General features: G+C 43.3%; 1 protein-coding gene across 1 annotated transcript in view; it reads left to right on the top strand.

The window, feature by feature from the left end:
• LOC126481877 (glucose dehydrogenase [FAD, quinone]-like) overlaps nucleotides 1-22,537 on the top strand; it is a 46,319-nt gene extending 23,782 nt beyond the window's left edge. Inside the window, exons 2-3 of the mRNA XM_050105837.1 lie at nucleotides 9,109-9,458; nucleotides 20,984-22,537. Coding sequence (XP_049961794.1) covers nucleotides 9,109-9,458; nucleotides 20,984-22,537 — 1,904 coding nt within the window. The remainder of the gene's footprint in view (nucleotides 1-9,108; nucleotides 9,459-20,983) is intronic.
• Nucleotides 22,538-25,888: the final 3,351 nt, after the last annotated feature.

Below are 25,888 nucleotides of genomic sequence, written 5' to 3'. Positions count from 1 at the left end.
CTTGAATAAATACTTTAACTAACAAAAATTTTGTGTACAAAGAATTGGAATGTTTCTTACCATCACAAAATTGTTGAGTCAGAAATTATTAATGGATTATAAAAATAGGATACTTAGCAATGAAATAATATAAATTGTAAACTTCTTCAGTCAAGAAGTAAACAAAACAAAGAGTTTTATACGCAGTTCCTACAAACTTCCTTTCAACATTCACTGCTCACTCGTGTGCTAAAACTAAAATAGTAAGCCAGCTGGGGTGGCCGAGCGGTTCTAGGCGCTACAGTCTGGAGCCGCGTGACCACTACGGTCGCAGGTTCTCATCCTGCCTCGGGCATGGATGTGTGTGATGTCTTTAGGTTAGTTAGGTTTAAGTAATTCTAAGTTCTAGGAGACTGAAGACCTCAAAAGTTAACTTCCATAGTGCTCAGAGCCATGTTAACCATTTGAACTAAAATAGTAAACTTTTGTTTTCCTGTTTTTTGATCTAGTTGCTTCTAACACCTTTTCCTCTTACTCGCCTAACTGAATCACTGTCATGCTTGCTTCTATAATTTTGATCAAGATCTGCGTCACCGTTGAAGCTGAACTCACTCTCTACTTCATCAGGCATTGAATGTACACATTCATCGAGTTTAGGACCGAATACTTTTATTTCATTACGAGAAGGTAACGGCATTCAATCTAGTATAGAAGAAAGTACTTTGGCTGGGGTCAGTCGAGCCCCAACCGAAAAAAAAAGCTGTACGGTCACGAAATATCCAGGAATTAGGATAATGACTATGCTACGGGTTTTGTTATAAAATGACGTATGTAGAAGAAATATTTCATTTCAACAATTGAAGTCCTGATTGATGGAAGTCGTCTGTAATGTAATACCAAACAACGACTTTATTTTGCTCATCTAGTCCCCTTCGTAACAATTACATCTGGGACAGTCGAGCTGTCTACACGAACTGGCCGCTATTCGAAACATTAAATTAGGTGTCAAAAATGTATCATTCTGTATATTTGCACTAAGCAGCGGTAGCTCTCCCGTCACGGCCGATTCTCGCGCTTAGCAGGAAAGTCTGTATGTATTAAATTCTGTTCAGAATGTGTGTGAATTCCTAAAGGACCAAACTGCAGAAATCACCGGTTCCTAGACTTACACGCTACTTAAATTAGCTTATGCTAAGACCAACATACACACACCAATGCCCGAGAGAGGACTCGAACCTCCGGCGGGAGGAATGGAGACACATCTGCGGCCGTCCGACAGATTCCGACTCAGGTGATGATGATCTCTGGTTTGTGGCGCGTCCGCATTCCGACTCAGAAATATCACCTGCTACAGGTCCGACCGCCGGAACCAACGTGACAGTGTCACAGCGATCTTTTTGAAGAACACGATGATCCACGCGGCAATAGAAACCGCCAAACTAATACTCGCGAAAATAGATACCAGTTATGGGATGGTATTGATCGGAGCCATATCCACAAATTGCCAACTTTTAGAAAACGATCTACAAACAATATTGGGGCTACACCTGATGGTGTTTCTCGGGGCAGCCCTAAATGTGAAACATCCGTTTTGGAACTCTCGAGTACCCAGTCCAAAAGTAATATGTTTCAGGCTCTCGAAGACACATTACAGTTCATCGAGCGAGGACCTGACATCCCGAGGCACTTCTACCTGAGCACAGACTAGACGTCGCGAACATTGTCCTAACAAAAGGCCTAAATGGACATATGGTCATGGAAGCATGCCACCACCTTTTCTCAGACCACCACCTAGTGCTCACACACTACCGAAAGGTCGTGCCACCGCCTCACTCACGCAACAAACCCGTAGAAATAAACTGGGAGCAATACAGATCGGTGCTTACTGCTTCAACCCAACCAACCGCTGACATCACCACCAATACGAAGATATGAAGCAATACAGAAACTTACAAGAGACATACAAAAGGCAGCCAAAAACGTCACCAAGACGACGATGCATACAAAATCCACAGATGATTTTGTCCCTCTTCTACTAGACCTGCGTTACCCCAAGACTAAAGCGAGAAAACGGTGGCAACACACCCGCAACCCAAGGGACCGCACAGAAATCAACAACTTGGACAAGGGAGTAACAAACACGCCTTCTAGAATGAAAATCAGAAATTTGGGATGACAGAATGGAATCATGCAAGCTTCAATCGCTAGATGACTGGAGAGTAGTCCAAAAACTGAAAGGTCAGCAGGCAGGGAAGACGGCTCTTGTGGGCAATCAAGGCACTGTATTTGACACCCTATCGAAGACCGAACTCGTCCCGGATAGGTTCGAGGAGCAAACCTGCCTTCCGAAATTCGAGGTCCGCAGCCGAGACGACCAGGAAAAGAATGACAGGTTATTGCAGGAAATCGAAGTACTCAGAAATACACCAGACATACATCCAGAACTTGCCACACCCACAGAAATCAGAAAATAAATACATAAACGGAGCGGCCTGGATAATAACTATATATGCACCTCAAAAACGTTCCAAGGAAACCATTGCTATCTCTCACCCGAATCATAAACAAATGACTGCCACTAAGCTACTATCCAGCAGCTTGGAAGAAAGCCAAACTAATAACTGTTACTAAACTAGGGAAAGACTCCAGTCTCCTGGCCAAAAACCGCCCTAAAAGTCTCCTCCAAACCATGGCAAAAATTCTGGAGATGGCTGTACTCAACCGAATATAGAAGACCCTAAATGAAGAGAACGCCCTTAGAGACGAATAGTTCTGCTTTCAGCGGAAGGTTTCAGTAGAATTTCAAGTGCTTCGGTTAACTGAACACGCATCCCAAAACATGAATCTCGAAAATTCAACATCTGCCATGTTCCTCGATTGGCAAAACGGCTTCGATAAGGTATGGGTTGGATACCTAATCTGGAAATTACTCAGACAACCATTCCTGACACGTACACAAAACTAATAGACAGCTTCGTGTCCAATAGGAACTTCGTCGTGAAAATCGATGGAAAGTAATTAGCAGCAGTCTACCCATCACTGGAGAAAGACCCATCTTCGGAGAAAGACTTCGACTCAATGCAAAGGAACTGCCTTGGAGGGACTAAGTCAAGTACCTTGGCATCATACTGGACAGGAAGCTCCTCTACCACCATGGTATCAAGGAAAGTAAGGTGAAAGCTCAAAACCTCACCAAAGCCCTCTTCCCTATCTGCAGGATCAAGGTCAAACAAGAGACCAAAAAAATTCCGTACCAAAAGACAGTTCTGCCCACAAGGAATTACGGCTGCACGTCCTGGGGCACAGCAAGTAGAACAACGCGATACCAGCTACAAATAGTGCAAAATAAAGTAGGACACCGTATACCAAGAGCTCTACCTTGGGCACGAAACAGAGGCCTCCACGAGATATTGGAGCTGGTCTTATTAGACGATATAATCAGAAAACGTGCAGCTAAAGTCTTTAATAAATTAGACAACACTGGAAATAACTGTAGACATAGACAGCAAAGGAACTAGTAAACATACACGCTGGCACAAGCAAAGAGTTCCACGCAGCTTGAAAGAAGTCCCAGTAGAATAGGCTCATCTCAAATAGTATAGGTCATTGATATATAAATGTCCCCCTATATTCAAACCACTATGATAGATAGGATTGCAACATTAAGACCGTGGCGCTATTAATGGTATATAAATGTCCCCCTAGCCTTCTCTAGACTTACAAGCATAGGAACCAGTAAACATACACGCTGGCACAAGAAAAGAGTTCCACGCTGCTTGACAGAAGACCCAGTAGAATAGGCTCATCTCAAATAGTATAGGTCATTGATATATAAATGTCCCCCTATATTCGAACCATTAGGATAGATAGGATTGCAACATTAAGACCGTGGCACTATTAATGATATATAAATGTTCCACTAGCCTTCTCTAGACTTACATGATTAGGATAGACACTGTAATATTAGGACTGTAGTATTAGGATTATAACACATTGCAGACCTACATAGACAGTTAAACTCTTATGTTAGATAGAAATGAACCTCATATGTTAGACAAATAGAGCGCATATTACAATAGGCACCCATGCTTTTACATCATCGTAAATTCGTGTGGACCAGCAAAGACAGGAACGGAAAGAGAAACTTGCAACATGTTAGCAAAAATGGAAACAACCTGCGGAAGAAGAAGAAGAATTCCACATTTCAAGAAGGAAGAAGAAACAACAGTCTACGCAGGCGGATTGGCGGACATCTGTATCCAAAACTAATAACAATCCTGTTCCCCTAAAGCCAAATAAAGAGTATCCAAAAAACCTAAACACCCTACGCACACAGCCATACATGGCGAATCGGCGAAACTGATGGGCCGTTCCCCAATATATGACACGACAATAAAAAAAAGGAAAAGAAAATAAAAATTATCTGGAGCTCAGTTCGTCAGCGGCCCTGACGGTGGCAATACGTATGATCACCGAAACATTGCGCCCGTTGGACACTATAAACGGACAGTACACCTGTGGACACTTCGATCAAGAATCTAACAGTGGTTCAAATGGTTCAAATGGCTCTGAGCACTATGGGACTTAACATTCGAGGTCATCAGTCACCTAGAACCTAGAACTACTTAAACCTAACTAAGGACATCACACACATCCATGCCCGAGGAAGGATTCGAACCTGCGACCGTAGCGGTAGCGCGTTTCCAGACTGAAGCGCCTAGAACCGCTCAGCCACACCTGCCGACAATCTAACAGTGCAGCGGCTATCGCGAATTCATGTCACCAATGATAAAACACAATAAAGAGTGAGATCTATAACTGCAAGTAAAGCGAGCGTAAATCACTACTGATACATACAAGCAGAGTTCCAAACTAGAACTCCAATTCCAGAAAGTGAGATGACGATTGTATTAGCGAAACGGCATACTAAAGCTCCAATAAAAAGATAGAAAGTGCCTATGAAACTGATATGGTGGACTAACGGCCATCCCAGTTGGATGAACATGCAGCGGTCTCCGGAGTATCAGTCTCCGAAAGGGAGCCTCCTGCTACACAGGTAATGCGACCACCACTCTCTAAGTCGTTTTACATATCGCTGCAATGGCTGAGTATTAGAAGTTACGCAGAGGAGAGGATGTGATGAGAAAATAAAGCGTATACTGGAAATAATAGTTCACTACCATTTATATAACTGTTTTACGACAATACGTGACTTGAATACGGCGTCCAACCCGGTGCAGTGGCGGGAGTTGTGCTTCGAGAACAAATTCTGGGGCAGTACAGAATATAAAGCAAGAACAAATAAGGCCCTTAGTGAATATCTTCATTAGACTAGTTAAGGACCGTTTTTATAAAACTCAGTAACTACAAAATTTGCAAAAATGAATTATATTTGTATTCGTGTACGTCTAATTGGGACAAATCCCTTTCAGTATACTGGTTTTATCGAAACTTACTATGTGTCTGTTTAATCTTGGACGTAAAACGGTGAAATTTTCTAAACTCAACATCGAGAAAAAAACGAACTTTCCCAAAGGCGAACGTCTACTGTCTGTACTAGACATTTATAATATGTTTTCGACAAAGTTGCTCACTACTTCCCACTCGGGGGTCACGGTTATAGGCCCCCTGATACGGTATTTGATACCACTGGAAAGGAATTGAGAAAACTTGAGACCATAACCATACCATAAGACTACTATGAGGTTCGGAGTCACTGTGGCACCTACATGGTTCGAACAAGAACTGGAATATGTCCGATTTCAAGACCACTGCTATTAGATTAATGAAAAAGAAGCTGATTAATGAAGAAGAAGCTGCCATTCAGAATCCCTGAAGCTGAATTATTTGTAAGCAAAAAGACAAAGATAATTTTATCTGTAAGGTCGAAACAAGATATTTTGCACTCCAATGATTGTTGAAGAGAAGAAAACTAACACAATTTCAAGGACAATAATCGATCACCTGAAAAAGAACCTAGAAGGCAAGCTATTGTATAAAAAAAACTGAAGTAATGAAACTAAAGACATATTTTGATTCATCATCAGAAGATGCCTGAGAGTTCAATGGGTGAGCCATGGAGCGTTCTGATGAGCATGGGAAATAAAATAATCAAGCACAGTATCTGATTGAACTAGTTTATTAAATTCTTATTTGTCCAGTAGGTTAAAATAAACTGGAAATTACTGCTATAAAATAACTAATTTGTAGATGTTCAGCTTTGGGAAAGATTCATGCCTTTTAGATGTTCTTATTTGCAACTGAAAACTGATAAAAATGTTTTTCCAGCGTCATATTACATATGTGATGTTCATTTGTCGAATGTATTAGGTTGCTGCGTAAGTTCGTAGCGTTTTTGTTTTGCGTATTGGTATTTCACTTGCTATGGGTGTATTTATCGATTGTCATTTTGTATGTGTGGTTCACTGTTGCTACACTCCTGGAAATTGAAATAAGAACACCGTGAATTCATTGTCCCAGGAAGGGGAAACTTTATTGACACATTCCTGGGGTCAGATACATCACATGATCACACTGACAGAACCACAGGCACATAGACACAGGCAACAGAGCATGCACAATGTCGGCACTAGTACAGTGTATATCCACCTTTCGCAGCAATGCAGGCTGCTATTCTCCCATGGAGACGATCGTAGAGATGCTGGATGTAGTCCTGTGGAACGGCTTGCCATGCCATTTCCACCTGGCGCCTCAGTTGGACCAGCGTTCGTGCTGGACGTGCAGACCGCGTGAGACGACGCTTCATCCAGTCCCAAACATGCTCAATGGGGGACAGATCCGGAGATCTTGCTGGCCAGGGTAGTTGACTTACACCTTCTAGAGCACGTTGGGTGGCACGGGATACATGCGGACGTGCATTGTCCTGTTGGAACAGCAAGTTCCCTTGCAGGTCTAGGAATGGTAGAACGATGGGTTCGATGACGGTTTGGTTGTACCGTGCACTATTCAGTGTCCCCTCGACGATCACCAGTGGTGTACGGCCAGTGTAGGAGATCGCTCCCCACACCATGATGCCGGGTGTTGGCCCTGTGTGCCTCGGTCGTATGCAGTTCTGATTGTGGCGCTCACCTGCACGGCGCCAAACACGCATATGACCATCATTGGCACCAAGGCAGAAGCGACTCTCATCGCTGAAGACGACACGTCTCCATTCGTCCCTCCATTCACGCCTGTCGCGACACCACTGGAGGCGGGCTGCACGATGTTGGGGCCTGAGCGGAAGACGGCCTAACGGTGTGCGGGACCGTAGCCCAGCTTCATGGAGACGGTTGCGAATGGTCCTCGCCGATACCCCAGGAGCAACAGTGTCCCTAATTTGCTGGGAAGCGGCGGTGTGGTCCCCTACGGCACTGCGTAGGATCCTACGGTCTTGGCGTGCATCCGTGCGTCGCTGCAGTCCGGTCCCAGGTCGACGGGCACGTGCACCTTCCGCCGACCACTGGCGACAACATCGATGTACTGTGGAGACCTCACGCCCCATGTGTTGAGCAATTCGGCAGTACATCCACCCGGCCTCCCGCATGCCCACTATACGCCCTCGCTCAAAGTCCGTCAACTGCACATACGGTTCACGTCCACGCTGTCGCGGCATGCTACCAGTGTTAAAGACTGCGATGGAGCTCCGTATGCCACGGCAAACTGGCTGACACTGACGGCGGCGGTGCACAAATGCTGCGCAGCTAGCGCCATTCGACGGCCAACACCGCGGTTCCTGGTGTGTCCGCTGTGCCGTGCGTGTGATCATTGCTTGTACAGCCCTCTCGCAGTGTCCGGAGCAAGTATGGTGGGTCTGACACACCGGTGTCAATGTGTTCTTTTTTCCATTTCCAGGAGTGTATTTGAGTATACATACCGTCATTTTGTCATTTGGAGATAGTGGACGGAGCAGTGGACGCTAGAAAATGGAGTGCCAAGTGGAGAAATTGGAACATTTACGACATATTCTTTTGTTTGGGTTCAATAGAGAGGTGACAGCAGCGGAGGCAGCCAGAAACATTTGCCCCGTGCATGGGGACAATACCATTGGACAGAGCACGGCAAGAAAATGGTTTTCTCGTCTTCAGGAGGATCATTTTGACATTGGTGACTCTCCAAGTTTAGGAAGGCCTTCGGGGTTTGATGAAGATCGTTTACGCGCATTAATGCACTATGGTCCATATTAGTGTATCCGAGAAGTGGCAAATGTGATGAACTGCGCAATGGCGCAATGGCGCCATCCTGCGACATTTGCATGCACTGGGGAAGGTTCGAAAGTCAGATTTATGAGCACCGCATGCTGTATGTCCAAATCACAAAAGTCAGCGGGTATCAATATGTGCATTTCTGCTCCCTCGTCATCAATTAGTTCGTGAATAACACCGACCACTCGTTTCCCGTATCGTTACTGGTAACGACAATTGGTGTCTTTATGCTAACGTAAAGATAAGAGTAAAGCAGCAATTCCCCCCTAAAAGACCATCGAGCATCCAGAAAAGATAATGTTACCCATCTGGTGGAACCGCGACAGTGTGATATATTACGTATTACTTCCTCGAGGTGTAACCATCACTGCTGACATTTATAGCCAACAACTGAGATGTCTTTCGGATGCAATACAAGAGCGACGAACAGGAAGATTACTTGAAGTGATGCTACACCACGGTAACGCCCGGTCGCATTCTGATACACTGACAAGATGCACTATACGGGAGATGGGTTAGGAAATCATTCCGCACCCGTCTCTTTTCCCCGATCTTATGCGCTCAAATGTTCATCTTCTCCGCTTTCTACCTGTAAGGAACTTCCTATCCGGATGAAAATGCGGACCGAATATGGATCAACCCATTTCTCGTTCTCAAAACCATGTCATTTCTACAGTCGCGGAATCGAAAAGTTAACCCAATGTCGGCAGACTGTTGAAGGAGAATATATTACTGATGACTGAACTCTCTGTCATCTGATAAACGAAACGAATCTGTGCACCAGCACAATACATCTGTAAGACATCAGCAGTGTATACTATTTAGGTAATTCAATAAAACGTGTTTCGTGAAAATGATGTTTTTTTAGTTGTTTACATCTGTGAAGCGATTAGTCTGTAAAGTTTACGAACTCTTGCTTTCGGTGCAGCATCGCCTCTGATGAGTGCGTGCACTGGCCCTGCAGCCGCCCCGCAGTGGGCAGCGGAGGCGACTACGTGCAACCTGGGCGGCAGCGCCGGCGCGCTGTTCGCGCAGCTGTTGGCAACCCTGGCGCAAGCGCAGTGCCTGCTGTCGGACCGCGGGGCCTACCCGCCTGACACACTGAGCCCGCTGCCGGAGTACGACTTCGTGGTGGTCGGCGCCGGGTCCGCCGGGTCCGCGGTGGCAGCTCGCCTCTCGGAGAACGCCGACTGGAGGGTGCTGCTGCTCGAGGCAGGCGGGGACCCACCGCCCACCTCAGACATCCCCGGACTCTTCCCCTCGCTGGCACGGACGGAGGTACGTGAGTCCCAGAGAGCTACTCACATGTACAGATTCTTGAACACTCAGCGCTTTGTGTCTCAGACTATTCAGTATGGACTTCATCAGCATTTACACTGCTTGCAATGAAATTGCATCATCGAGGAGTAATACAATTTTACTTGTTGTGAAAGGCAAGCTGCATGGTAACCAGGAAAAAAGATCTGATTTCTGTCCAAGGTCAAAGGACAGGAGAGTGAATGAACAATGTGACGAGTGTTACAAGGTTGCCTGTAAAGAACAATGCAGATTGTGCTATGTAATGGGTGTCATCATATGAGACGGAGAGCGAGTAGAAATTGATTTGTAACACATTTCTTTGTAAGCGATAACTAACTAATTATAATATGGTTACATAGTGAGTGGTAAACGAATACTTTGGTGTTAGGATGCCTTTTGCAAGTAAACAAAATAAACATACACAGTGTGTAACAGAAATGTTCAAATGTGTGTGAAATGTTATGGGACTCAACTGCTAAGGTCATCAGTCCCTAAGCTTACACACTACTTACCTAAATTATCCTAAGGACAGGTTCTAGGCGCTTCAGTCCAGAACCGCGCGACTACTACGGTCGCAGGTTCGAATCCTGCGTCGGGCATGGATTTGTGTTATGTCCTTAGGTTAGTTAGGTTTAAGTAGTTCTAAGTTCTAGGGGACTGATGACCACAGATGTTGAGTTCCATAGTGCTCAGAGCCATTTGAACCATTTTATCCTAAGGACAAACACACACACCCATGCCTGAGGAATCACTCGAACCTCTGCTGGGACCAGCCACACAGTCCATTAACAGATATAAATGCACATATTTTTGTATGTGGTAGCTTAATATGTGTGCGTTGGGTGTTTTTACTATGTCTAACAGTCTTCCCACAACCTGATGTTTTCGACCTCATGTTTTCTGCATGGCGGTAACTGGGCCAGCAGTGAATGATACCTGGCAGTGTAGAGAGCCCATTTTGCATTCTTGTGTCTACACCTCAGTATCTGACCTGCCACTGTGGGAAAAAATGAACATTAATGGCGTCCATGTGCCTCGTGTACTTTGAGGTATTACACAACCTACAAACATACAGTTTGTAATAGCTACAGCTATTAGTCTGAAAATTACTTAAATACTGGTGTAATGTTGTTCAGCACACCATCCTGAGTCATCAATAGAAGCATCTGAATTTATCTCCATTACATCCTGTATATGTTTTCATATTTCATACATAGCTAATACATAATTACATCTTCTGCATAACTTGATTATAACATACAAAAATTAAGCTTTAATTTCAACAATGTCTATGGATTTCACACTAAGTCGTTAATAATTTTGTTTAAATATTTTACATTTTATCACAATATTGTTGTTACAATCACTTTTGGATTAAAAGACTCCATACACATAATATGCTTTTCCAGAGCACATACCACATACAGGTTAAAAAATTTATAGACTATGTTCATCCAAATGTTTGTTACAGTATTGTGAAAAACCAGTCAAGAACTTTCCAGTATTCTTAGTAACAACATTAATCAATTACTCGCCTTTATATAGTAGTGTAGATCATTTATTTATGTTTATCAGATATATATTTAGAAAATGTAGCCTCTGCCCATCCGAACATTTATCAGATATATCATATAAAAATTTGAAGCAAATTGCTCACGATTTTTTCGAGGTTTCTGCAGCAACCTTTCCCATTTATATGTTATCAGATATATATTCATACACGATAGATATTTAAAAAAATGTGTGGCTTATCTCCATCCAGCCAGTTTAAAGAACCATTTCCTGCCCCTGACACATAGGCTGCTCTGCAGGGTTACTTAGCACACTGATACTGTTCCCTCAGAACATGCCTGTCATGCAGAGCAGCCTATATACCAAAGGCAGGAAAAACACTTTTTTGCACAAAGCTCCAGTCCTATTGGAACTAGGGCATAATAAAACCTGCAGTGCTAATTTTGTCCCAAATTTGATTGAAATGCTTTGTACTGCACTGTTAATTGATTTTATGTACTCAGGGTGAAAACTTTGAAATATCTTGAAATATCTCGAAAACTACACATCGGATCAAAAAATTCTACAATTCCAATTTGTTTGTCACCGAAGGGGACATTCCACAATACCACACTCGACCCTTCACGCCACCTCATGCGTTGGTGATGGAGGCCAACTTTGAAATCTTCAATGGTAACCCCCACTTTTTACTGCAGATTATAATCCTATGGCAAAGTCGACATGTTTTGTCTGAAGCATTTTCTTCGTTCCGTCAGATGGCGCTGTAATCGGAGGAACAGAAATGGGTACATAATCGTAATTTACGATGTACTACTCGATGACCCTTGAATGTCCAGTGGTATGCGGAAACTCACCTCCATACCACGATGGTGAGACACCAGTACTTCGTAATTTACAATTGGAAACTCCGTTCGCAACGGTATATTTCTCCGAAATATCGAACAGGGGACTATGCGAAGTGGCACTGTGGCAATGTATTTGCAATCTACGGCGTATCATAACTGTGACTGGAGTTCACGTATCGTGCAGATCCGGAGCAGATAGCGGCTCTAAACATTACAATACTTTCTCAGTGTTTATTGCCTGAAGACCTAACTATTTTTTGAGAAAAGACGTGCAAGTGGACGATAAATGTTGCAACAACAAAAGAAAAGATTGACGTAGTCCAGAGTTACGTAGAATGTAGGCGAAATGTTGAAGCTGCTGTTGCCTTGATGTCCCTCGTTTTCGGAGAAAACTCGCTCTCGTTCGATCTTTTACCAGGTTGCGAGCGCCTTTATTTGTGGTAGCTGCGTACAGACTGGCTCAAGGAAACGAAACAAACGTGTTACAGAGGAAGCTAATGAAATAGCTGTACCACAACTCACGGATAAGCACCTGGCAATTACACTGCCATTCCGGTATGTCCATAGGTAGAGTTGTCACAATACTCCATCGTCATTAAGTTTCAATCACACTACGTGTCACTGCATCAAGAACTTCATGGCGACGATTTCCATAACAAATTAGTGTTTTGTGACTGGGAACGTCAACAAATGAAAACGACTTCCACGTTCTTTGCAGAGGTACTATTTTCCGCTGTATTTGCCGGTCGCGGTGGTCTCGCGGTTCTAGGCGCTCAGTCCGGAACCGCGCGACTGCTACGGTCGCAGGTTCGAATCCTGCCTCGGGCATGGATGTGTGTGATGTCCTTAGGTTAGCTAGGTTTAAGTAGTTCTAAGTTCTAGGGGACTGATGACCACAGATGTTAAGTCCCATAGTGCACAGAGCCATTTGAACCATTTTTTCCGCTGTATCTACATTCACACACCATGGTATCATTAGCCGGCACAACAAGCATTACTGGAGTGTAGACAATCCCTACTGGTTACGGCACGTTGCCCATCAACATCCTTAGTTGATTAACGTATGGCGTGACAACATGCTGAACAAAATCATTCGTCCATATTTTATCGACAGCATGATGAATGGACGCAAATATAGAACGTTCTTGGAATAGGAACTACCGGTTCTACTGCAGAATGTTTCCCTGGACGTTCGAAAACGTATGTGGTTTCAGCATGACGGTAGCCGAACGCTTTACACAATGTAGGTGCAGTTGGTATTAAACCGTCTTTACACTGGTCGGTGGATCGACCCGCTATGTCGCCGGATTTGACGTCGCCGGATTTCTTCCTGCGGGGATGTTTAAAAGATAAGATGTACCAGCAAGGGCCGAAAGGTCGTGAAGACATGGTCATCCGCATCAGAAACGCCTGTGCTGGCAGTCCTGCAGGTGGGCTTCTGTCCTGTGTATGGTCGTTTGAAAAGCGGATCACTAAATCTATTGAATGTGGCAGTACTTAAAAGAGGTTCAAATGGCTCTGAGCACTATGGGACTTAACTTCTGAGGTCATCAGTCCCCTGGACTTAGAACTACTTAAACCTAACTAATCTAAGGACATCACACACATCCATGCCCGACGCAGGATTCGAACCTGCGACCGTAGCGGTCGCGCAGTTCCGGACTGTAGCGCCTAGAACCGCTCGGCCACACCGGCAGACGTGGCGCGTTCGGTAGTCGATATGTCGGAGGAATACGACGTTGCGAGTGGGGTTCCCCATTAGAAGGTACGAAATACTTGCCTGTCCTACCCTCGCAACATGGAGTTGGGTTCCACATGCCATTGGATATTCAAAGGCCATTGAGTAGCATGTCCCAAACTACGATTGTGAACCCGTTTCTATTCCTCCAACTACAGCTCCATCTGTGGTGAAACCAAGAAAATAATTCAGACAAAATGTATGTTGATTTTTCATAGAATCGTGATCTTTAACAATAAAGGGGATCCTCAATGAAGGTTTCAAGTTTTTGTCCCCCCACTCCGGCCACCCATGCTTGAGGTGGAGTGGAGGCCGAGTTGGTAACATTGGATGTCCTCCTCCGAGACAAAAAATTACCGCCGTGCCGAAATCCCTAAGGATAGAAATTGAAAATTGGAGAAGGTGTGGATGTTATACTGTAGGCGTCGTTTAAGAATGGATTTTTTGAAATTCCAGCCCTAAGGGGGTTAAATAGGAGATAATATTTTTGTATGAAAATATTTTATTATGAAAGCATTTTTAAAGCTAAATCAACGAAAATTTAAATTTGGCTTCTCAGTTAGAAATAAAAAAAAGTGCGTTTCACTGTTTTTGAAAATTGAGCCACTAAGGCGGTGAAAAAGAGGGTGAAACGTCTTTAGAATATACTTCATTTCGAATGCTTTTTTAATTCTAAATATTTGAAAATTGGTGTTGGGCATCTGGTTTAGAAATGAAAAGAAAGTGTTTCACTTTTTTGGAAATTCAATCCCTGAGGGGGTGAAACCTTGATTCACTGACTCATCATCGCCCAGCCCAAACCACTATGGATAGATACTTGAAGTTTGAACTGCGTGTGGACGCTATACTGTAGGCGCCGTTTAAGAAGGGATTGTCCAAAATTCCACTCCTAAGGGGATGAAATAGGGCTTTTTGAAAGTCCTTCGCTGTTAAGGTAATTTTGAAGCTAGATCTACGAAAATTGGTATTTGGTTTCTCAGTAAGAAAAAAAAAAAAATACGTGCTTCAGCATTTTTGGAGATTCAACCACTAACGGGGTAAAATAGACGGTGAAAATTTGTTTGAAAATAAGTAATTACTGATGAACTAATAAAGGATTTGTAAGGCTACATCTACGACAGCTCGTATTTGACTTCTCGGTTAGAAATAAAAAAAAATACTTCTTTCGGTGTTTTTGGAAATTCAGCCTCTAAGGCTGCGCAATAGGGAATGAAAATTTTTAAGAAAATATTTCGTTTCATCAAAAAAAAATTTAAAGCTAAATTAATGAAAACTAATATTTCACTTCTCTGTTAGATGTAAAGAAATACTTGGTAGCCGATTAAAGCTGCTTTGGAAATGTCTCTACAAGAGCGCAAAAGGCATGATTAACGAAAACTTTGGACTCCAGCTACCAGAATCGTTTTTTGTTCAGACGTGTATTCAGAAAATACCGTGTTTACATGGCCTTAATTAGAATGGAAAGCTTAGAAATTTTTACAGTTTCTGAACAACATAAAAATTCGATGAAATAAAAAAAAAATCTATGCAGGTCATACAGTAAAATAGAGCGAAACAGCGTTCGCCAAGTTAGTATATACGTATATAGACATTGGAGTAGCGAGAATGCATCGTTAAATTTGTATGTGATTTGGTGGTACACAGAGCGCAAAATTTAGTATGTAGAATTGCCATACGTAGTAACACAAATGCTCGTAACCAGACTTGACATCCAGTGAAACTGAACTTGGGTTAATGATACAGGTATGTGACTGCATACTGCCTCGATTTTATGCCAATTTTAATAATTTTAGTGGCTGGTGACTGGTAGCATGCCAGTCCCTTGGCAACCCATGAACAGGTGTTTTCACTGAGTGAGAGATTTGAGAGCTTCCTGGTCACGAAACAGTCCAACATTCTCCGCATAGAGGTAGGCCAGTACAGCACAGGCAAGATGTGGTCTGGCGTTATCTAGTTGAATGGAAACATGACGGAGACCTTAAAGATAAGACACAGCCACCAGTCTTCACACGCCAGAAATGTGTGGAACCCATCCAGCTTCTACATCTAAATCTACATTTATACTCCGCAAGCCACCCAACGGTGTGTGGCGGAGGGCACTTTACGTGCCACTGTCATTACCTCCCTTTCCTGTTCCAGTCGCGTATGGTTCGCGGGAAGAACGACTGTCTGAAAGCCTCCGTGCGCGCTCTAATCTCTATAATTTTACATTCGTGATCTCCTCGGGAGGTATAAATAGGGGGAAGCAATACATTCGATACCTCATCCAGAAACACACCCTCTCGAAACCTGGCGAGAGAGAACCAGAGGGGATTATTGCTGTGTGCCGTGTGCTACACAGTACCATTACTCCAGGCGTTGGGGCCATACGGTGATGACGAATGGCAGTCTTGCAATATGGTGCGAAGGCACACTGCCAGCAAAGTTCACATTCGGATTCTGAAAAGTCTGTTGTCTAGTTGGCACAATATTATTAATTCTGTTCGACGATGCCTACTTAATTTTGTTTGTATTTCTTGACGACGCCACTCTGGTTTTCTTCTATTAGGATATGTTGAAGCCGACTACCAAACGATTCTAACTGCCACCAACACACATCGCGCGTAAGGACCACGAAGATAAGATACGAGAAATTTGGGCTCATACAGAACCATATACACAGTCGTTTTTCTCTCTCTCTATTTGCGAATGGAACAGGAAAGGAAATGACTAGTAGTGAGACAGGGTACCCTCCACCACGCACCGTACGGTGGCTTGGGGAGTATCTGTGTAGATGTAGATGTAGGCGAAGGAGGACACCACAGACCGAAAGTGGTAGTTGGACAACAATTTTGAAATCTTAGTGAAACAATGCTGTTTTTCTCTCCCTAATCTCAAAAAGACAAATTCAGTCAACTAGGGGCTGCCCAACTCCTCCCACCATCGTTAAGGCTGGAAGTTTCGCCCAAGAATGCATGTGCCAATATAGAGTGCTAGCAGTGAAGTCACAGGGAGAGATGTTTTTCTGCTGCTGAAATATATTCGCACGCCGGTCCGCATCAAATATAGTGTATTTGTTATCAGCCAAGGAAGTGTTTTATGTATTCTTCAAAGTCATAATTACCACACTTTCCACATTTCTCTACATCGAGACCTGCACTTATACGATTATTCAACTGGTAAGGACAAACCGTGTGAAATAAGGCATTGATACAGGATGGTGAGAGAATTGCTGAGGGTGCACTATATGAGTAGCACTATGTATGCGACAGGCGAAATAATCTTAGAAAATAATAGTTCCGACTCTAAAGAAGGCAGTTGCTGATGGGTGTGAATACTAACACACTATCGGTTTAATAAGTCATGGTTGTAATATATTGACATGAATTATATACAGAAGAATGGAATAACTAGTACAAGCCAGCCTGTGGGAAGATCAGTTTGGATTCCAGAGAAATATAGAAACACGAGAGGAATACTGACTTTAACAACGGATCCTAGAACACGGGTTTAAGAAAGGCAAACCTACTTATATAATAGTTGCAGATTTAGAGAATCCTTTTGAGAATATTCACTGGAGCGCATTATTGCAAATTCTGAAGGTAGCAAGAACAAAACACAGGAAACGAAATGATACCTGCAACTTGTTCAGAAACTAGACTGCAGTCATAAGAGTCGAAGGACGCGAAAGGGAAGTCGTAGTTAAGAAGGGACTGGGACGAGACTGTGGCCTTTCTCCAGTATTACTCACTCTGCGTATTGAACAACCAGTAAACAAGAAATATGGAACGGAAATTAAAGTTCATTAAGAAAAAAATTTAAGGGTTGCCGATAGCATTGTAATTCTGAAAGAGAGGGCAAAGGATTCGGTTGAACAGTTGAACGGAATGGAAAAGAGATTCTAAGATGAATATAAACGGATGGTAATGGACCGTAATCGAATCTAATCAGAGCAATGCTGAGGGTATTAATCAGGGAACGAGAAACCAAAAGTAGTAGATGAATTTTTTATTTGGGCAGTGGAAACAACTTACGAAGTAGAGAGGATACATGCACACAAGAGATAGCGGGAAAAGCATTTCTGAATTAGAGGAATTTATTAACCTCTAATATAAATCGAACTGTTAGCAAAACTTTTCTAAAGGTATTTGCCTGGAGTGTAACCTTGCACGGAAGTGAAGTGTGGATGGTAAATGTTTCTGACAAGGAGAGAATAGAAGCTTTGAAATCTGACACTAAAGAAGAGTGCTGATAGATGGCTGGATCGTATAACAGAAGAGCAGGTGCTGAATAGAACTGGAGAGAAAAGAAATTCATGGCACAACTTGACTAAAAGAAAACATCAGTGGCTGAAGCATCAGGGAGCTATGAACTTGCTAATATAAGTAAGTGTGGGTGGTAAAAATGGTAATGCGAGAAAAAGGCTTGAAAATTCAACAGGATGTAAATTGTGGTAATTACGCAAAGATGAAGCGGCTTACACAGGATAGACTAGCACAGAGAGCTGTGTCAATTAAGTCTTCAGATTCAACATCACAACAGCAACAGTAACAAATTACAGGGGTACGAAATGATGCGATCGCGCAGTTAAAGTAAAGCCGATAGAAGAACTGCAGGTCAGTGATAGAAGAGTATGGAAATACAATTAGCCAACATAGTAGACTGTTTACAAAATACCAGTGAGATCCATCCTGGAATATTGTTCACGCATGTGGGACCCACACCAAATACGCATTACAAGAGATACAGAACGTGCACTACAGAAGGTCACAAATTTGTTTGATCCATGGGAGAGTTTCACAGTGATGATGAAGAAACTGAACTCGCAGGCGTTTAAGATAGATCCAAACTACTCCGAGAAAGCATACTTGAAAGTTTGAAGAACCAGATTTATATAATGAATCTAGGACGATACTATATCTACGGCTAAGTACCTCTCCCTTAGGGATGGGGACGACAAGAGACGTTTTAACAGTCGCTTTTCGCCATACTTGAACGAGAGTAAGGCTAATAACTGGTAAAGTGACAGTACTGTCCGCCATGCGATTTGCAATGGTTTGAAGGGTATGCGTGTAGAAGTAGAAATAGATAGTTCTTCATCCCGTCACAGCAGATAATTCAAGTGGAAAATCTTATTTTATTATCCTGTTCCTAAGTTCTATTTAAGAGTGAATGAGATCTGTGTAAATATGTTTGAGACATCATTTCAAAGTATAAAATACATATTTTTGGTTCAACGTAATTTACATATTTTACCATAATTTTTGCTTACAGGGCACCTCAAATCCTATATTTTCACTCTCCTCTAACCTTCCACAGCTCTTCATAAATGTTCTTCTTCGTTATTAACGACTGGATCCCTTAAATCTAAGTATTTACTTGCCGCCCGTTTTCTTCTTCCAGATGGTACTCAGTCTAAAACATACGTTAGGAACTTCTCCTTGCATAGATTTGATATACCGATACTCATAATGTTCTCATAATACTGCATTGTTTCTATTGAATAAAATCAATGATTGGATTTTGTACATACATTCTGACTCTTATTACTTCGTTTTTTTTTTAATATATATTTTCTGATGCCTTCAGAAATTTCTATTTGCTTCTAGTAAATTTGAAATTATGCACAACTTAGTTACCCAAACTTCTGAACCACAAGTAATAACACTCTTAACTATTTTTTCACTATTCGTATTTCTTACTGAATATTACAAGTTTTCTTAGAATGTGGTGTCTTGTGTTGCAGTGTTGTGAGCTTGAGTCGAAAGACAGGTTTGATGCAGCTCTCCATGCTACGGTATCCTGTGCATTCGTCACTGGACAACTACTGCAACCTACATCCTTCCAAATCTACTTACTGTATTCATGTCTTGGTCTCTCTCTGCAACTTTTGCACCCATCGCTACCTTCCCCCCCCCCCCCCCCCCTCCCCACCACACACACTTTCGTCCAGTACTAAATTGATGATCCCTTGATGTCACATAATGTCTCCTGTTAACTGACTCCTTATTTCAATCAAGTTGTACCACAAATTTCTTGTCTCCCCAATTCTGTTCGATACCCTCTCATTAGTAACATGATCTACCCATCTACTTTTCAGCATCCTTCTGTAGCACCAAATTTCAAAATCTTCATCTGTCATTAACATGTCTTTACCATAACATTCAATTTAATGAAGGAATAGTCATCTTCCAAATTTTTTTACTGATTTCCTTGTCTTCTTTCCCATCGTTTATAGTCTCCCACTACATTTTCCTGTGTGTCAGTAGCTGCCAGTATTGTTATCCCGTCTTCTACCATTAAATCTTCAGTTTTTTCACCGATCACCAAGTATCTCGATTGAATTTTAACCAGATTGTTAAATATTCTGGTTACGTACTCTACATCTCAACCGGACTGGTCCAAAGTTAGTACGCTTATGCAAATCACGGTGAGTCTAATATATAATCATTTATTGGCCTCCATATATTTCATATTTTTTTCTTTCAATGCTGTAGAGTTTATTCTGGCGGTAATGTATGTAAAATAAAACATCCTATACGTAATAATTTTGTAAAACGAAATCTTAACGTTAAAGATTTGCCAGTTTCGATTTTTGATGTTACGTTTGAGCTGTGTTTATTTTGATTCATCTTTAGATTTTCTAAAGTCTAAAAATTTGATGAAAGTACATTATGGTAGGCTTTTTCTAGAAGTACAAGCACCAGACAAGGAGGCTGTGCTTGAAGCATTTTCTGTTGACTTATTTGCTGTAGCCAAAAAACGTGATGAGTTGTCGATCTGTTAGCTCTAAGGCCTTATGTTCCTGAAACTCGATTTTTTTTCTTCAAATTAAAAATTGAGATAAAAGATCTTGTTTCAGGTGGACTGGTCGTGTCTGACTGAAGTAAACAGTCGTGTCTGCCAACTGCAACCTGGCGGGAGGTGCGCCTGCCCCCGCGGCAAGGTTCTGGTGGGCAGCAGTTGTCGATCTATTAGCTCTAAGGCCTTATGTTCCTGAGCCTCAATTTTTTTTCTTCAATCTAAAAATTGAGATAAAAGATGTTGTCTCAGGTGGACTGGTCGTATCTGACTGAAGTAAACAGTCGTGTCTGCCAACTGCCACCTGGCGGGAGGTGCGCCTGCCCCCGCGGCAAGGTTCTGGTGGGCAGCAGTTGTCGATCTATTAGCTCTAAGGCCTTATGTTCCTGATCCTCAATTTTTTTTCTTATGGAAATCACGGTGAGTCTAATATATAATAATTTATTGGCCTCCATATATTTCATATTTTTTCTTTCAATGCTGTAGAGTTTATTCTGGCGGTAATGTATGTAAAATACAATATCCTAGACGTAATAATTTTGTAAAACGAAATCTTAACGTTAAAGATTTGCCAGTTTCGATTTATGATGTTATCAAACTAAAAATTGAGATAAAAGATGTTGTTTCAGGTGGACTGGTCGTATCTGACTGAAGTAAACAATCGTGTCTGCCAACTGCAACCTGGCGGGAGGTGTGCCTGCCCCCGCGGCAAGGTCCTGGGGGGCAGCAGCTCCATCAACGGCATGGCCTACTTCAGGGGCAGCCCGCAGGATTACGACTCGTGGGCGGCGCTAGGGAACCGCGGCTGGTCCTACCGGGAGGTGCTGCCCTTCTTCAAGAAGCTGGAGACCTTCGACGGGAAGGAACTGCAGAGGAGACCGCAGACGGCAGCTCTGCACGGGTGTGACGGCCCCATCCAGGTGTCAAAGACTCAGCGTCTGGACCCTGCTGTCGATGCACTGGACTCTGCAGCCGAGGAATTAGGCTACAAGCTCGTCGAAGATTTCAGCACCGAGCCAAACATCGGGTTTGGTCAGGCGTACGCATCCATCAAGAATGGGTCGAGGTGGAGTACAGCCCGTGGATACTTAATGCCAGCTAAGGAGAGAGCGGACCTACATGTCGTTAAGTTTGCGCTCGTAACCAAAGTGCTGATCGAATCCACGAAAAAGATAGCTTACGGTGTACAGTTCCTGAAGCAGGGGAAGATGCACGAAGTTAGAGCGACAAAGGAAATAATTCTTTCAGCAGGGGCTGTCAATACACCTCACTTGTTAATGCATTCTGGCATTGGACCAAAAGCTCATTTGGAGGGAATTGGTATACCTGTGGTAGCAGACCTCAAAGTGGGTTACAATCTTCAGGATCACGTAACATATGTCGGTATGTATTTCACAAGGAAGCCACTGCTGAAAATGGTGCCTGAAGAGGGCATATTTCAATACCTAATGAACAGGACAGGTCCTCTATCAACTACCGGAATCACTTCATACGTAGGATTTATACGGACGGATGCAGCGTCACGTGAAGCTCCTGGGATTGCTGAAGCCGATAGGAGTAACCACCCAGACATACAGTTATTCTTTGAAATGGTGCCGAGCGGCACTGGCGATAGAGTGGCCAAAATATTCAACTACGAGGAAGAAGCGATGGACCCTCTGGTCAAACTGATAGCGCGAAATGATGCAATTATACCGATGACGGCGCTCGTGGCACCGAGAAGTCGGGGGCGCATAAGGCTGAGGAGCGCAGACCCGATGCAGCCGCCGCTGATCGACTCTGGCTACCTGGAAGACCCGCGCGACCTCGAAAACCTGCTGTCCGGCGTGTCGTTCGCCTACCGTATGGGCTCCACGAAGGCGATGCGGCGCGCAGGCTTCGCCGTCGAGGACCACCCACTGGAGGCGTGCAGCCACCGGAGGCGGCTGACGCCGGATTACTGGCGCTGCGCTGCGCCCTACGTGGTCAGCCCGGCCTTCCATCCCGTGGGCACCGCCAAGATGGGCCCCTCGGGCGATGTTGACGCAGTCGTCGACGCGAGGCTGAGAGTCCACGGCGTGCGCAATCTGCGTGTCGCCGACGCGTCTGTCATGCCGCTCATTGTGCGTTGCAACACCAACGTGCCGACAATCATGATCGGCGAGAAGTGCGCCCACATGGTAGCCCAAGACTGGGGGCACTAAGCAGCACAGAACTGGGATGCAGCTCCCTTGATCTTGGGATAGCTTACAACGACTGGTGTAAGTAGGCTGTTTAGGTTTCTGCCGGCCAATGTGGCCGAGCGGTTCTAGGCGCTTCAGTCTGGAACCGCGCGGCCGCTACGGTCGCAGGTTCGCATTCTGCCTCGGACATGGATGTGTGTGATGTCCTTAGGTTAGTTAGGTTTAAGTAGTTCTAAGTTCTAGGGGACTGATGACCTCAGATGTTAAGTCCCATAGTGCTCAGAGCCATTGGAACCATTTTTGTTTAGGTTTTTATGTTGGTAACGCCACGTAGCGCTCTGTACGAAAATCACTGACTGTGCTGTGTGCAGTCTGTGGCTGGTTGGCATTGTTGCAATATTCTCTATTGTAGTGTTGGGCAGTTGGATGTGAACAGCGCATAGCGTTGCGCAGTTGGAGGTGAGCCACCAGCAGATTCTAACTACTGAAGGCACTAACTACTGATAGGCATAGTTAGCAAATGAAAGATTTAATAGAGAACAAACAATGTATTTACCTTAATAGTGTTCAAAAGTTATAATATATATATATATATATATATATATATATATATATATATATATATATATATCAGTTCATGACACTCAGTCTTACAAATTTACTCTTTCTGGCGGACACACATCCAGATCATCCGCTCTCAAAACTCCGCCATCTCACTCCCCATATCCACCACTGCTGGCGGCTCACCTCCAACTCCGCAAAGGTATGCGCTGTTCACATCCAACTGCCCAACACTACAATAGCGAATATTGCAACAATGCAAACCAGCCACAGACTGCACACAGCACAGCCAGTGATTTTCATACAGAGCGCTACGTGGCGTTACCAACATAAATACCTAAACAGCCTACTTACACTGGTTTGTCCACTATATGGCATCACTGCGAAAGATGTTATTGGGCATGCTGCTTCGAATGTAATTCGAAACCTACGTCGCAAAAATAATTATTACAGAAAAACTAGCAAAGGAAGCGTGTTTCCTCTGTAATCATGTTACCGGCATGTACCAACGGTAGTTGTGACAAAAAATGTACCAAAAGTTCCTTCCAGTGTATACATACCCTCGTGTGAACAATTTTTTCTCAATTTCCTACTACAACGAACTGCGCAAACAACTCTCGATAAGTGCGGAAATTATTGCGAACGAGTTAACTTTGCTTGTGCAGATGAGAAAACCGCCACGGTATCTTCCAACAAACACATTCGTCCACTGGGATTACATAGGCTTACAAACCCACCAAGGAAGAGGTCTGGATTTAAGTTGGACATACCTTATAAGTACCAAATTTGATTTAATTGTTTGTGTAACGCTACGACACTTCCGCCATCTCGTGTTGTTACTCATGTAGCTTGGATGACCCATATTCCTTTAATATATTCTCGTCAGCTTGGCTGTTACAGAGAACAGAATGCACTAGATACTTCCTTAAATGTCGTATGCTCTAATTGCTGACAACCTTCGCAAATTTCTGGTTATAAAATTAGTTATCAGCATGCAGATAAGATTTTCCGGTTGTGCTGCTGTCTGGTTGTGCCACTATACAAGTCGGAGAGACAGCTGCGTGTTTTTGTGCGCCAACACTAAGCAACCTGCGAGCCACTTACCCCTAGAATTTCTCACTGTATGAACGCGTGTCACTGCAGAGTACCTGCATTGGAGGTTGAAAATGGCGTATTTTCTATCGATGTTCGATAAAGTTACAAATGAACTGAAGATCTGCAAATGAAAAGAACAGAAAAAGTTAAAGCGATATTTGTGAAGTGGATACTAGGAAAAACAGCGCCATCCTGACTTACGCAGGAACTCATGAACGAGACATACTTCATGGAGAACATCAGATAACTGGATAGCTTCTGCAGGGCCATATCAGGAAAGGATTACCATAAAGGACCAGAGGAAGAAGGAGGTAAAACTAAAACTTTGAAACACACCAGCCATGCTGGATGACAGCTGGGCCAGAAAGTGTAGAAATGAGAGAACAAAAAGCCTGACAGTACACGCCCTTAAATACAGGGTTATTACAAATGATTGAAGCGATTTCACAGCTCTACAATAACTTTATTATTTGAGATATTTTCACAATGCTTTGCACACACATACAAAAACTCAAAAAGTTTTTTTAGGCATTCACAAATGTTCGATATGTGCCCCTTTAGTGAATCGGCAGACATCAAGCCGATAATCAAGTTCCTCCCACACTCGGCGCAGCATGTCCCCATCAATGAGTTCGAAAGCATTATTGATGCGAGCTCGCAGTTCTGGCACGTTTCTTGGTAGAGGAGGTTTAAACACTGAATCTTTCACATCACTATGCGTGAAACTTGCCCGCACGCGTTCAACCGTTTCTTCGCTCACTGCAGGCCGACCCGTTGATTTCCCCTTACAGAGGCATCCAGAAGCTTTAAACTGCGCATACCATCGCCGAATGGAGTTAGCAGTTGGTGGATCTTTGTTGAACTTCGTCCTGAAGTGTCGTTGCACTGTTATGACTGACTGATGTGAGTGCATTTCAAGCACGACATACGCTTTCTCGGCTCCTGTCGCCATTTTGTCTCACTGCGCTCTCGAGCGCCCTGGCGGCAGAAACCTGAAGTGCAGCTTCAGCTGAACAAAACTTCATGAGTTTTTCTACGTATCTGTAGTGTGTCGTGACCATATGTCAATGAATGGAGCTACAGTGAATTTATGAAATCGCTTCAATCATTTGTAATAGCCCTGTATGTACCAACAGCAAATTTCGCCAACTGACTGAAGAATGGAAACGTGTGTGCTTGGTGGACTAAGATGTAAAGATACCATAATGTACCGTGTACGAAGAGAACGAAAACATTAACAGACTATGTCTAAGATGAAAACCTTGTAATATTTGTACAAACATGAATATTAACGTACAATCTGAGCGCACTTTTCCCATTAAATAAAAAAGCAGTAACATTGCAGAATAATGTATCATTGTACAAGGTCATCTCTACATCCAGAATGAATAATGGTGTGTATAGTAGACTGGAATGCTGCGTCAAGTCAGGGACTCATGTTCACGTAGAAATGAGTACAGTGAGCTTAACAAGGTTTGCTCGATTACTGAGAAAGTATGTTATGTAATTATTCGTAATACATCCTCTTCCACATTATATAAATATAGTGCATGGATCTCGATATCATGTTTTAAAAGGACAGGCTGAAGTGAAGATGTTGATTTAAAAGGAGAGTGACACTTTTGTAAAAGCCACCGACAGTATTTTAACTCTTCACCAAGTTTTAGTCTGCCGTGAAAAATAATACGAGCAGCAGCGCCACACGGAAATAAATTT

The sequence above is a fragment of the Schistocerca serialis genome, chromosome 5, assembly GCF_023864345.2.
Source record: "Schistocerca serialis cubense isolate TAMUIC-IGC-003099 chromosome 5, iqSchSeri2.2, whole genome shotgun sequence".
Classification (NCBI taxonomy): domain Eukaryota; kingdom Metazoa; phylum Arthropoda; class Insecta; order Orthoptera; family Acrididae; genus Schistocerca; species Schistocerca serialis.
The sequence above is the reverse complement of the archived record's forward strand: the minus strand, read 5'-3'. Positions and strand labels throughout refer to the sequence as shown.